Genomic DNA, 14,469 nt, shown 5'->3' with positions numbered 1-14,469 from the left:
CCCCAGGGATGGGGTTGGGGGGGGGTCTGGGGACCCCCAAAACCCCCCTGGGATGGGGTTGGGGGGGTTTGGGGACCCCTAAAATCCCCTGGGATGGGATTGGGGGACCCCCAAAATCCCCCCTGGGATGGGTTTGGGGGGGTCTGGGGACCCCCAAAACCCCCTAGGATGGGATTGGGGGGGTTTGGGGACCCCCAAATTCCCCTGGGATGGGTTTGGGGGGGTCTGGGGACCCCCAAAATCCCCTGGGATGGGTTTGGGGGACCCCCAAAACCCCCTGGGATGGGTTTGGGGGGGTCTGGGGACCCCTAAAATCCCCTGGGATGGGTTTGGGGGGGTTTGGGGACCCCCAAATCCCCCCTGGGATGGGTTTGGGGGGGTTTGGGGACCCCCAAAACCCCCTGGGATGGGTTTGGGGGGGTCTGGGGACCCCTAAAATCCCCTGGGATGGGGTTGGGGGGCTCTGGGGACCCCCAAATTCCCCTGGGATGGGGTTGGGGGGCTCTGGGGACCCCCAAATCTCCCTGGGATGGGTTTGGGGGGGTCTGGGGACCCCCAAAACCCCCTGGAATGGGGATGGACCCGGTCAAAATCCTCCCTGCGGAGTTTTGGGGTGGATTTGGGGGGATTTTTGGCATCTTCACCCCAAAAAACACCCCAAAAACACCCCAAAAACACCCCAAAAAAACCCCAAAACCTCTCTGGGGTGTGGAATTTTGGGGGTTCTGGGTTCTGGTGGGGTGAGCTGGATCCCAGAATCGTCCACGTGGAATTTTGGGGAATTTTTGGCATCCTCACCTTCCCAAAAAACACCCCAAAACCACCCAAAACCACCCAAAAACCTCCTGGAATGTGGAATTTTGGTGTCTCAGGGCTGCGTGAGCTGGATCCCGAACACCTGGAGATGTTTTAGCATCCCAAAAACACCCAAAAACACCCAAAAACACCCCAAAACCTCTCTGGGTCTGGGATTTTGGGGGTTCCTGGATCATGGATGGGTGAGCTGGGTACCAAAATCCTCCACGTGGAATTTTGGGGAATTTTTGGCATCCTCACCTTCCCAAAAACACCCAAAAACACCCAAAAACCTCTCTGGGTCCGGGATTTTGGGGGTTCCTGGATCATGGATGGGTGAGCTGGGTACCAAAATCCTCCACGTGGAATTTTGGGGAATTTTTGGCATCCTCACCACCCCAAAAACACCCAAAACCACCCAAAAACCTCCTGGAATGTGGAATTTTGGTGTCTCAGGGCTGTGTGAGCTGGATCCTGAACACCTGGAGATGTTTTGGCATCCCAAAAACACCCAAAAAACACCCAAAACCACCCAAAAACTCTTTGGGTCCGGGATTTTGGGGGTTCCTGGATCATGGATGGGTGAACTGGGTACCAAAACCTTCCCTGTGGAATTTTGGGGAATTTTTGGCATCCTCACCACCCCAAAAACACCCAAGAACACCCAAAAACCTCCTGGAATGTGGGATTTTGGTGTCTCAGGGCTGCGTGAGCTGGATCCCGAACACCTGGAGATGTTTTGGCGTCCCAAAAACACCCAAAACCACCCAAAAACACCCAAAAACACCCAAAAACCTCCTGGAATGTGGAATTTTGGTGTCTCAGGGCTGCGTGAGTTGGATCCCGAACACCTGGGGATGTTTTGGCGTCCCAAAAACACCCAAAAACACCCAAAAACACCCGAAATGTGGAATTTTGGTGTCTCGGCTGTGTGAGCTGGATCCCGAACACCTGGGGATGTTTTGGCATCCCAAAAACACCCAAAAACACCCAAAAACACCCGAAAACCTCCTGGAATGTGGAATTTTGGAGCTTTGGAGGAACTTTTGGCATCCTCACCCTCCCAAAAACACCCCAAAAACACCCAAAAACCTCTGGAATGTGGAATTTTGGTGTCTCAGGGCTGCGTGAGTTGGATCCCGAACACCTGGAGATGTTTTGGCATCCCAAAAACACCCAAAAACACCCAAAAACCACCCGAAATGTGGAATTTTGGTGTCTCAGGGCTGCGTGAGCTGGATCCCGAACACCTGGGGATGTTTGGAGGAACCTTTGGCATCCCAAAAACACCAAAAAACACCCAAAAACACCCCAAAAACACCCAAAAACACCCAAAAACCACCCAAAATGTGGAATTTTGGTGCCTCAGGGCTGCGTGAGCTGGATCCCGAACACCTGGAGATGTTTTGGCATCCCAAAAACACCCAAAACCCCCCAGAACGTGGAATTTTGGTGTCTCAGGGCTGCATGGCTGGATCCTGAACACCTCCCGGGAAATTTTGGAGTTTTGGGGGAATTTTTGGCATCCTCACCCTCCCAAAAACACCCAAAAACACCCAGAAACCTCCCGGAACGTGGAATTTTGGTGTCTCAGGGCTGCGTGAGCTGGATCCCGAACACCTGGGGCTGTTTGGGGCAGCTTTGGCATCCCAAAAACACCCCAAAAACACCCCAAAAACACCCAAAAACGTCCTGGAATGTGGGATTTTGGTGTCTCAGGGCTGCGTGAGCTGGATCCCGAACACCTGGGGATGTTTGGAGGAACCTTTGGCATCCCAAAAACACCAAAAAACACCCAAAAACACCCCAAAAACACCCAAAAACCACCCGAAATGTGGAATTTTGTTGTCTCAGGGCTGCGTGAGCTGGATCCCGAACACCTGGGGATGATTTGGCATCCCAAAAACACCCAAAAAACACCCAAAAACACCCAAAACCCCCCCAGAATGTGGAATTTTGGTGCCTCAGGGCTGCGTGAGCTGGATCCCGAACACCTGGTGATGTTTTGGCATCCCAAAAACACCCAAAAACACCCAAAAAACACCCGAAATGTGGGATTTTGGTGTCTCAGGGCTGCGTGAGCTGGATCCCGAACACCTCGGCGGCGTCGCCGCGGTGCCGGTGCAGACAGGCGGCCTCGGAGGATCCCTCGGCGTCGCGCACGTTGTACTCGCCCTTCTTGCACGCCGTGGTTTTCAGGTAATAACCCCCGGCCGCCGCCAGCGCCAGCGACACCGCGGCAGCCACGGCTCCCAGCGCCGCCAGCACCGCCAGCCAGCTCTCTGCGGGGAAACGGGGACGGTGACACCGGGAAATGGCACCGGGAAACGCCGGTGACACCGGGAAATGGTGCTGGTGACACCGGGAAATGGCACCGGGAAACACCGGTGACACCGGGAAATGGCACCGGGAAATGGTGCTGGTGACACCGGGAAATGGCACCGGGAACTGCTGGTGACACCGGGAAATGGCACCGGGAAACGCCGGTGACACCGGGAAATGGCACCGGGAAACGCCGGTGACACCAGGAAATGGCACCGGGAACTGCCGGTGACACCGGGAAATGGCATCGGGAAACGCCGGTGACACCGGGAAATGGCACCGGGAACTGCCGGTGACACCGGGAAATGGCACCAGTGACACCGGGAAATGGCACCAGGAAATGGTGCAGGTGACACCGGGAAATGGCACTGGGAAACACAGTGACACCAGGAAATAGCGCTGGTGACACCGGTGACACCGGGAAATGGTGCAGGTGACACCGGGAAATGACACCGGGAACTGCCGGTGACACCGGGAAATGGCACCAGTGACACCATGAACAGCCCCGGTGACACCATGAACAGCCCCGGTGACACCGCCAACAGCCCCGGTGACACCGGGAACAGCCCCGGTGACACCAAGGAACCATCGGTGACGCCATGAACAGCCCCGGTGACACCGGGAACAGCCCCAGTGACACCAGGAACAGCCCCGGTGACACCAAGGAACCACCGGCGACACCGCCAACAGCCCTGGTGACACCGTGAACAGCCCTGGTGACACCGTGAACAGCCCTGGTGACACCAAGGAACCACCGGTGACACTACCAACAGCCCCGGTGACACCGGGAACAGCCCTGGTGACACCAAGGAACCACCGGTGACACTACCAACAGCCCCAGTAACACCATGAACAGCCCCGGTGACACCAAGGAACCATCGGTGACACCGGGAACAGTCCCGGTGACACCAGGAACCACCGCTGACACCATGAACAGCCCCGGTGACACCGCCAACAACCCCAGTGACACCGCCAACAGCCCTGGTGACACCAAGGAACCACCGGTGACACCACCAACAGCCCCGGTGACACCGTGAACAGCCCCGGTGACACCAAGGAACCACCGGTGACACCATGAACAGCCCCGGTGACACCAAGGAACCACCGGTGACACCAGGAACAGCCCCGGTGACACCGGGAACAGCCCCGGTGACACCAAGGAACCACCGGTGACACCAGGAACAGCCCTGGTGACACCATGAACAGCCCTGGTGACACCAAGGAACCACTGGTGACACCATGAACAGCCCTGGTGACACCGCCAACAGCCCTGGTGACACCAAGCAACCACCGCTGACACCAGGAACAGCCCCGGTGACACCAAGGAACCACCGGTGACACTGCCAACAGCCCCGGTGACACCGTGAACAGCCCCAGTGACACCAGGAACAGCCCTGGTGACACCAAGGAACCACCGCTGACACCGTGAACAGCCCCGGTGACACCGCCAACAACCCCAGTGACACCGCCAACAGCCCTGGTGGCAACATGAACAGCCCCAGTGACACCAAGGAACCATCGGTGACACCAGGAACAGCCCTGGTGACACCAAGGAACCACCGCTGACACCACCAACAGCCCCGGTGACACCGTGAACAGCCCCGGTGACACCGGGAACCCTCCCCTCACACCCCTCTCCTCACCATCCACCCTGACCAGGACGCTGGCGGCGGTGCGGCCGTGCCGGTTGCTCGCCGTGCAGGTGTAAACTCCCCGGTTGGCCGCCGTGGCTCCGGTCACCGTCACCGAGCGGTTGTCGGGTCCCAGGCGCAGATTTGGGGCTGGGGGCAGCGCCCAACTGAAGGAGGGAGCCGGGACCCCCTCGGCACCGCAATCCACGGTGAAAACGCTGCCTCGGGTGATGTTGGCCGAGGGTAAAACCCGCAGGGTGACACCGGCGGGGCCGTCTGGTGACAAAATAAATCGGGAATGACCCCAAATCCCGAGGTTTTCACCCCAAAAAAATTTAAATTAAAGCTCGTCCGCCACTCACACTCCACGGCCACGGTGATGTTGCGGACGGCGGAGCCGTGAGCGTTGCTGGCCCGGCACTGGTAGGTCCCGGCGTGGGCTCGGGTGACGTTTGGGGGGTCTCGGGGGTCCCCGAGGTCGGTGGAGTTTTGGGGGTCTCGGGGGTCGCGCAGTTTGGAGCAGCTGACGAGGGGAGGGGGGTTCCCGCTGGCGGCGCAGCTCAGCTGGGCCGGGGTCCCCTCCAGCCACAGGCGCCGCTCGGGGCAGCCGCGCTCGGCGATGCTGGGGCGGTCTGGGAATTGGGGAGGGGGCGGGAGTGGTGAGACCACCCCGGGGAGAGCGGGACCGAGCTCGGGGGTCGCCCCGGTACCCCCGGAGAGAGCGGGATGGAGCTCGGGGGTCTCCCCGGTACCCCCGGAGAGAGCGGGACCGAGCTCGGGGGTCTCCCCTCCCACCCCGGGGAGAGCGGGACCGAGCTCGGGGGTCTCCCCGGTACCCCCGGAGAGAGCGGGACCGAGCTCGGGGGTCGCCCCGGTACCCCCGGAGAGAGCGGGATGGAGCTCGGGGGTCTCCCCGGTACCCCCGGAGAGAGCGGGATGGAGCTCGGGGGTCTCCCCGGTACCCCCGGAGAGAGCGGGATGGAGCTCGGGGGTCTCCCCGGTACCCCCGGAGAGAGCGGGATGGAGCTCGGGGGTCTCCCCTCCCACCCCGGAGAGAGCGGGATGGAGCTCGGGGGTCTCCCCGGTACCCCCGGAGAGAGCGGGATGGAGCTCGGGGGTCTCCCCGGTATCCCCCGGAGAGAGCGGGACCGAGCTCGGGGGTCTCCCCTCCCACCCCGGAGAGAGCGGGGTGGAGCTCGGGGGTCTCCCCGGTACCCCCGGAGAGAGCGGGACCGAGCTCGGGGGTCTCCCCGGTACCCCCGGAGAGAGCGGGACCGAGCTCGGGGGTCTCCACTCCCACCCCGGAGAGAGCGGGACCGAGCTCGGGGGTCTCCCCTCCCACCCCGGGGAGAGCGGGACCGAGCTCGGGGGTCTCCCCTCCCACCCCGGGGAGAGCGGGATGGAGCTCGGGGGTCTCCCCGGTACCCCCCGGGGAGAGCGGGACCGAGCTCGGGGGTCGCCCCGGTACCCCCCGGTACCCCCCGGGTCTGCCTCATCCCCGCCCCGGCCGTGCCGGGAGCTGGAATTCCCGGTGTGGATGTGACCCCCGGTGTCCCCTCCCCTGTGTCACCCTCCCTCCTGGTGTCCCCTCCCCCCTGGTGTCCCCTCCCCCCGGTGTCACCACCCGCTGTCCTCCCCCGGTGTCCCTCCCCAGTGTCCCCTCCCCCTTGGTGTCCCCACCCCTGGTGTGGATGTGACCCCCGGTGTCCCCTCCCGGTGCCCCCTCCCCGCTCTCCCACCCCCCGTGTCCCCTCCCCGGTGTCCCCTCCCCGCTGTCCCCTCCCCCCGGTGTCCCCTCCCGGTGTCCCCTCCCCGCTCTCCCACCCCCGTGTCCCCTCCCCGGTGTCCCCCCCGTGTCCCCCGCGGTGTCCCCACCCCCGTGTCCCCTCCCCGGTGTCCCCCCCGTGTCCCCCCGCGGTGTCCCCACCCCCCGGTGTCCCCCCCGGTGTCCCCCCGGTGTCACACTCACACTCCACGGTGACAAGGACACTCCGAGTGGCCACCCCGTGCCGGTTGGTGGCCCTGCACACGTAGCGGCCGCCGTCAGCGCGGGTGACAACTCGCGGGGGCTGCGGCCACGGGTGACACTTCCAGGATGGGTGACACCGCCGTGAGTGTCACCGTTGTGAGTGTCACCTTCACCGTGAGTGTCACCTTCACCGTGAGTGGCATCATCACCGTGAGTGTCACCACTGTGAGTGGCACCATCGTGGGTGGCACTGCCATGGGTGACACTGCCATGGGTGACACTGCCATGGGTGTCATCATCATGAGTGTCACCACCGTGGGTGTCACCACCGTGAGTGCCATGGTCAGGGGTGCCACCATCACGGATGTCACTGTGAGTGTCACCACCGTGAGTGGCATCACCGTGAGTGCCACCACTGTGAGTGGCACCACCACGGGTGTCACTGACATGAGTAGCACTGCCATGAGTGTCATCATCATGGATGTCACCACCATGGGTGCCACCACGACTGTGAGTGTCACCATCATGAGTGCCACCACCACGGGTGTCACTGACACGAGTGGCACTGCCATGAGTGTCATCACCATGGATGCCACCATCATGAGTGCCACCACCACCGTCAGTGCCACCACCATGGATGCCACCACCTTCACGAGTGCCACCACCACCGTGAGTGCCACGGTCACGGGTGCCACCACCGCGGGTGCCACCATCATGAGTGCCACCATCACGGGTGTCATCATCACGAGTGCCACCATCACGAGTGCCACCATCACGGGTGCCACCACCGCGGGTGCCACCACCACGGGTGCCACCACCCCGGGTGTCCCCCCCGCGGTTGTCGCGGTGGCAGCGCGTGCTGGGCGCGGGGTCCCCATCAGCGCGACACTCCAGCTCCCTCCGCTGTCCCTCCAGCCACACCCGGCGTGCCGGACACCCCGACTCGGACATCGTGGGCTCATCTTGGGGACAAGGGACACACACACACAGAGAGAGACAGAGAGAGGACACACGGTCACCCCGCGGGACCCTCCGGTGCCGCGGTGCCACCCCCGGTGCCACACTCACACTCCACCCTCACGGTGACGCGGCGGCTCCGTGTCCCCAAGGCGTTGGTGGCGTTGCACAGGTAAATCCCGGCCCGGGCTCGGGTCACCGGCTCCTCCTCCCCGGTAGCCACGGGCGCTCCTCGCCGGCCGCACACCACGGTGGGCTCGGGGTTGCCGGTGGCGAGGCACCGGAGCGCCTCCCGCGTCCCCCGCAGCCACGTGCGGTTCCCGGGGCAGCCTCCGGCCGGAATTCCGGGAGATCTACGGGAATAAACCGGCATTTCGGAGCGGGGCCAACCGGCACCGGAGGGGCGGCGGCGGTGGGCGCGGCACTCACAGAGCACCTCCAGCCGAGCTTCAGCTTCTTTTGTCACCTCGCTGTCACCCACCGCCAGGCTGGAGCGGCACCGGAACCGGCGGCCGTTGTCGTGGCGCCGGGCCGGTACCGTGAGGTTCAACCGGGGCTGCGGCCCCTCCGCCAGGAGCCGCCCGTGGCTGTCCCGGAGCTGCAGCCGCGCCGAGGGAGGCTCGGTGGCCCCGGTGTGACAAGTGACGGTCACCTCGCTGCCCGCAGCGGCGGAGGACGGGCTCAGCTCCAGGACGGGCGCTGGGAATCCTGCGGGAACATTCCATGGATTCCCAGAGGGATTTTTTTTATTCCCCCCCACCCCCCAAGGGTGTTTTTCTCCCCCGGTCGCCTCCGCCCGTTCCTCGCCGCCTTACGGTAAACGTGGAGCTGCCGCCGAGCCGTCCTCGCCGCCGTGGCCACCGCGGCCGTGCAGGTGAGGAGCCGCGGGCCCGGGAGGAGCGGGGACAGCTCGGTGCTGGCTGTCACCGTGTCCCCGGTGACCGTCACCGTGAGGTTCAGCGGTTGCCGGTCCAGCGAGGCGGTGACGCGGGTGTCGCCGGCAGGGAAGGCGCCGGGGATGCGACAGGTGGCGGTGACAGCGGCTCCGGACTCGAGGATTGAGGGGACCTGGAGCTGAGGAGGCTCCGGGAGAGCTGAGGGGACACCGGGAGGGGGAGGCGGTGACACCGGGAGGGGACAGCGCCACGAAATCCAGAGCGACAACAGCCCAAAATCCAGAGAGACAACAGCCCAAAATACAGAGGAACAACACCCCAAAATCCAGAGCAACAGCACCCCAAAATACAGAGTGACAACAGCCCAAAATCCAGAGAGACAACACCCAAAAATCCAGAGTGACAACACCCCAAAATCCGGAGTGACAACACCCCAAAATCCAGAGCCCCACGAGAGGGGACACGGTGACACCGGGAGGCGACACCGGGAGGTGACACCAACCCAAAATCCGGAGCACTGAGGTGACACCGGGAGGTGACACCGCCCCAAAATCCAGAGCCCCGCCAGGGGACACGGTGGTGACAAGACCCCAAAACCGGGAGCACCGGGAGGAGGGACACGGTGACACCGGGAGGCGACACCGGGAGGTGACACCGGGAGGTGACACCGGGAGGCGACACCGGGAAGGTGACACCGGGAGGCGACACCGGGAGGCGACACCGGGAGGTGACACCGGGAGGTGACACCGGGAGGCGACACCGGGAGGCGACACCGGGAAGGTGACACCGGGAGGTGACACCAGGAGGCGACACCGGGAGGTGACACCGGGAGGTGACACCGGGAGGCGACACCGGGAGGCGACACCGGGAAGGTGACACCGGGAGGCGACACCGGGAGGTGACACCACCCCAAAACCCGGAGCACCACGAGAGGGGACACGGTGACACCAGGAGGTGACACCGGGAGGTGACACCGGGAAGGTGACACCGGGAAGGTGACACCGGGAGGTGACATCGGGTGACACCGGGAGGCGACACCGGGGGGCGACACCGGGGGGCGACACCGGGAGGCGACACCGGGGGGCGACACCGGGAGGCGACACCGGGAAGGTGACACCGGGAGGTGACACCACCCCAAAACCCGGAGCACCACGAGAGGGGACACGGTGACACCGGGAGGCAACACCGGGAGGTGACACCGGGAGGCGACACCGGGAGGTGACACCGGGAGGTGACACCGGGAAGGTGACACCGGGAGGCGACACCGGGAGGCGACACCGGGAAGGTGACACCGGGAGGTGACATCGGGTGACACCGGGAGGTGACACCGGGAGGTGACACCGGGAGGCGACACCGGGAGGTGACACCGGGAGGCGACACCGGGAGGTGACACCGGGAGGCGACACCGGGGGGCGACACCGGGAGGTGACACCGGGAGGCGACACCGGGAAGGTGACACCGGGAGGCGACACCGGGAGGTGACACCGGGAGGCGACACCGGGAGGTGACACCGGGAAGGTGACACCGGGAAGGCGACACCGGGAGGTGACACCACCCCAAACCCCAGAGCCCCGGAGCGGACCCCGATGGCCGCGGGGGACCCGAGGCCGCCACTCACCGAACACCGAGAGCGTGACGGGGACAGCGGCTCTGGCGAAGAGCGGCCCGTGTGGCCTTAGGGACAGCTCGGCGTGGCAGGTGACATCCTGGCCGTGGTCACCGCGGGTGGCGGTCAGCAGGTGACTCACGGCCACGCTGGCGCTGCCCTCGGTGTCGCCGAAGCTCTCGGTGCGCAGCGTTTCGGCTCCGCGCCGCAGGGTCACCGTCAGGTTCCGCAGCGGTGCCACCTCCAGCACGCGACACGTCAGGTTCCGGCTGTCCCCAACTGCCACCGCCGCCACCGGCTCCAGCACAACCCGCTGGGGAAGCTCTGGGGGGTGACACGGGGGTCACAGCGAGTGTCCCCAAACCCCCCGGGGGTGACACGGGGGTCATCGCGAGTGTCCCCAACCCCCTCGGAGGTGACACGGGGGTCCCCTGGTTGTCCCCAACCCGCTGGGGAAGCTCTGGGGGTGACACGAGAGTCACCGCGGGGGTCCCCAACCCCCTCGGGTGTGACACGGGGATCCCCTGGTTGTCCCCAACCCCCTCGGGCAGCTCTGGGGGTGACACGGGGGTCTCCCGCCTGTCCCCAACCCCCCGGAGGTGACACGGGGGTCCCCTGGTTGTCCCCAACCCGCTGGGGCAACTCTGGGGGTCACCGCGGGTGTCCCCAACCCTCTCGGGCAGCTCTGGGAGGTGACACGGGGGTCACTGCAGGTGTCCCCAGCCCCCTCGGAGGTGACACGGGGGTCACCGCGGGTGTCCCAAACACCCTCGAGCAGCTCTGGGGGTCACCGCGGGGGTCCCCAACCCCCCGGAGGTGACACGGGGGTCCCCTGGTTGTCCCCAACCCGCTGGGGAAGCTCTGGGGGTGACACGGGGGTCACCGCGGGTGTCCCCAACCCCCCGGAGGTGACACGGGGGTCACCGCGGGTGTCCCCAGCCCCCCCGGGGATGACAGGGGGGTCACCCCGGTTGTCCCCAACCCTCTCGGGCAGCTCCGGGGGTGACACGGGGGTCCCCTGGTTGTCCCCAACCCCCTCGGGCAGCTCTGGGGGGCGACACGGGCGTCACCCCGGCTGTCCCCCCACTGCCACCGGCTCCAGCAGCTCTGGGGGGGCGACACGGGGGTCCCCCGCCTGTCCCCAACCCCCTCGGGGGTGACACGAGGGTCCCCCCGCTGTCCCCACCCCCTCGAGCAGCTCTGGGGGTGACACAGGGGTCTCCCGGCTGTCCCCAACCCCCTCGAGCAGCTCCGGATGTCACCCCAGCTGTCCCCAACCCCCTCGGGGGTGACACAGGGGTCCCCTGGTTGTCCCCCACCCCCTCGAGCAGCTCCGGATGTCACCCCACCCATCCCCAACCCCCTCGGGGGTGACACGGGGGTCCCCCGCCTGTCCCCAACCCCCTGGGGGGTGACACGGGGGTCCCCTGGTTGTCCCCCACCCCCTCGAGCAGCTCTGGCTGTCACCCCCCGTGTCCCCCCGGTGTCCCCCCGGTGTCTCCCCGGTGTCCCCCCCATTGTCCCCCCGGTGTCTCCCCGGTGTCCCCCCGGTGTCCCCCGGTGTCCCCCCCTCTCACTCACGGTACACCAGCAGCTCGGTGCTGGCGGTGGCCTCGCTGTCGCCGCAGCGGCCGGAGCAGGTGACAGGGCCCGGTTGCCACCGGGACACGTTCGGGAGGACGAAGCTCCTCCAGCGGAGCCCCCCGGAACCGGGGGTGGCTTCCAGGGGGGTCTCCAGCCCCAGGGTCCCGTTGCCCCCCGGGCAGGAGCTCAGGCTGCAGTTGATGGCCACCGAGCCCCCGAAGGCCACCACGGCCACCCTCGGCCACGCCACCACCGTGAAGTTGCCCCGGGCCACCCCTGCGAGACCCCCACCCACCCCAAATTCAGGACCCCCGGATTTAGGATCTCCTCCTCCTCCTCCTCCCCCTCCCCAAAAACTCCCCCCCCCGTGTGTCCCCCCCTCTGTGGTTTTGGGGTCTGGGGGGGGGTCCCTGTGTCACCCCCCCCCCACGGTTTTAGGGGTCCCCGCTGCGCCCCCTCCCCCCAAAAGAGCCGCTGGTGTTTTTTTGGGGGGGGGTCTCTGTGTCCCCCTCCCCCCCCATTCCCGGGGGTCTCCCCAGGGTGGCGCGTTCCCCTCCCCTCCCCCCTCCGCGGTGATTTCGGGGATCCCCCCCCCCCCCAAATTAACGGGGTCGGAGTTTTTGGGGGTCCTCAGAGACGCCCCCTCCCCAAATAAAACCCCCCCGAACCCCCCCCCCCCTTTACCTGCGAGCGCCAGAACGAGGGGGGGCAAAAGGTGCGGGGGGGGACCGGGGGGGCCCATGGGGAGGAAGAGGAGGAGGAGGAGGAGGAGGAGGAGGAGGAGGAGGAGGAGGAGGAGGAAGAGGAGGAGGAGGAGGAGGAGGAGGAGGAGGAGGAGGAGGAGGAGGAGGAGGAGGAGGAGGAGGGGGAAGGAGAGGAGGAGGATGGGGAGAGGAAGAAGAGGAGGATGGGGATGGAGCAGGGGAGGAAGGAGACGGCGAGGAAGGAGAGGATGAGGATGAGGATGAGGATGAGGATGATGAAGAGGAGCAGGGGAGGGAGGAGACGGCGAGGAAGTAGAAGATGAGGAGGAGGATGATGAAGAGGAAGAGGAGGATGGGGATGGAGGCGGCGAGGAAGGGGAAGGTGAGGAGGATGAGGATGGGGATGGGAAGGAGGAGGATGGGGAGGATGGGGAGAGGAAGAAGAGGAGGATGGGGATGGAGCAGGGGAGGGAGGAGACGGCGAGGAAGGAGAGGATGAGGATGATGAAGAGGAGGAGGAGGGGGATGGATGGAGACGGCGAGGAAGGGGAAGGTGAGGAGGATGAGGATGGGGATGGGGAGGAGGAGGATGGGGAGGAGGAGCAGGGGAGGAAGGAAACGGCGAGGAAGGAGAGGATGAGGAGGATGAGGATGGGGAGGAGGAGGAGGAAGAGCCGGCTGAGGCCGAAGGCAGCTCCTCCGCCGCCGATCCCGCGGGGCTGCTCCTCCCCCCGCCCACGCCGACCCCCCCCACCCCCACCCCCACCCCCACCCCCACCCCCACCCGCTGCTCGGCGCTTCACGACCCCCCCCAAAATAAAAACCCCGCCCCGAACCCGAACCCGAACCCGAACCCGAACCGGAACCCGAACCCGAACCCCGAACCCGAACCCGAACCCGAACCCGAACCCCGAACCCGAACCCGAATCCGAACCCCGAACCCGAACCCGAATCCGAACCCGAACCCGAACCCCGAACCCGAACCCGAACCCGAACCCGAACCCCGAACCCGAACCCCAAACCCGAACCCCGAACCCGAACCCGAACCCCGAACCCGAACCCAAACCCCGAAACCGAACCCGAACCCCGAACCCGAACCCGAACCCGAACCCGAACCCGAACCCGAACCCGAACCCGAACCCCAAACCCGAACCCGAACCCGAACTCGAACTCGAACCCGAACCCGAACCCGAACCCGAACTCGAACCCGAACCCGAACCCGAACCCGAACCCCGAACCCGAACCCCAAACCCGAACACGAACCCGAACCCGAACCCGAACCCGAACCCGAACCCGAACCCCTCCCCCCCCCGGGCGCGCGGGGGCGAAGCGACAGCGACAGACGGGGGGGGGAGGGGAGGGGAGGGGACACGGGCGGTGGCGGGGGGTGGCACGAACTGGGGACACTGGGAATGGGCGGGGGGACACCGGGGGGACACCAGGGGGACACTGGGGGGACACTGGGAATGTCCCAGTTGGGTCGGAGGGGCAGGGGGACAATCTGGGGACACTGGGAATGGGCAGGGGGGACACTGGGGACACTGGGAATGGGCAGGGGGGACATTAGGGACACTGGGAATGTCCCCTGGGGGACACTGGGACAATCCAGGGACACTGGGAATGGGCATGGGGGACACTGGGGACACTGGGAATGTCCCCTGGGGGACACTGGGACAATCCAGGGACACTGGGAATGGGCAGGGGGGACATTGGGGACACTGGGAATGGGCAGGGGGGACATTGGAGACACTGGGAATGTCCCCTGGGGGGCAGCTGGGATAAACTGGGGACACTGGGAATGTCCCCAGCCAGGTCGGGGGGGCAGGGGGACAATCTGGGGACACTGGGGGGACACTGGGAGACACTGGGGGACACTGGGAATGGGCGGGGGGACATTGGGGACACTGGGAATGGGCAGGGGGGACACTGGGGACACTGGGAATGGGCAGGGGGGACACTGGGGACACTGGGAATGTCCCCTGGGGGACACTGGGACAATCCAGGG

The 14,469-nt window shown here is 65.5% G+C and overlaps 2 protein-coding genes across 2 annotated transcripts; both read right to left on the bottom strand.

Moving 5' to 3' along the window:
- Window positions 1-3,550: 3,550 nt before the first annotated feature.
- LOC131591312 (uncharacterized) lies at window positions 3,551-5,085 on the bottom strand (the record flags this gene model as incomplete). The annotated part of the gene is made up of 1 exon (XM_058861889.1): window positions 3,551-5,085. A coding segment is annotated over one exon (1,143 nt), but the record flags the coding sequence as incomplete, so codon positions are not given.
- Window positions 5,086-5,184: 99 nt separating this feature from the next.
- LOC131591220 (intercellular adhesion molecule 5-like) lies at window positions 5,185-12,502 on the bottom strand. Its single transcript, XM_058861700.1, has 7 exons — window positions 12,445-12,502; window positions 11,758-12,036; window positions 10,189-10,500; window positions 8,490-8,768; window positions 7,786-8,382; window positions 6,718-7,679; window positions 5,185-5,380 (listed from the first exon to the last, which is right to left on the bottom strand). The coding sequence occupies exons 1-7, from the start codon at window positions 12,500-12,502 to the stop codon at window positions 5,309-5,311; spliced, it is 2,559 nt and encodes an 852-aa protein (XP_058717683.1). The 3' UTR covers window positions 5,185-5,308.
- Between the last annotated feature and the right edge of the window lie 1,967 nt (window positions 12,503-14,469).

Source organism: Poecile atricapillus, chromosome 39 (assembly GCF_030490865.1).
Source record: "Poecile atricapillus isolate bPoeAtr1 chromosome 39, bPoeAtr1.hap1, whole genome shotgun sequence".
NCBI lineage: Eukaryota > Metazoa > Chordata > Aves > Passeriformes > Paridae > Poecile > Poecile atricapillus.
The sequence above is the reverse complement of the archived record's forward strand: the minus strand, read 5'-3'. Positions and strand labels throughout refer to the sequence as shown.

Coding starts and splice junctions, on each gene's coding strand:
- LOC131591220 (XM_058861700.1), bottom strand. CDS start 12,502: ATGGGCCCCCCCGGTCCCCCCCCGCACCTTTTGCCCCCCCTCGTTCTG. Junction 8,769..10,188: donor CGTCACGCTCTCGGTGTTCG/GTGAGTGGCGGC, acceptor GTGTCCCCTCAG/CTCTCCCGGAGCCTCCTCAG. Junction 7,680..7,785: donor CGTCACCGTGAGGGTGGAGT/GTGAGTGTGGCA, acceptor CTTGTCCCCAAG/ATGAGCCCACGATGTCCGAG.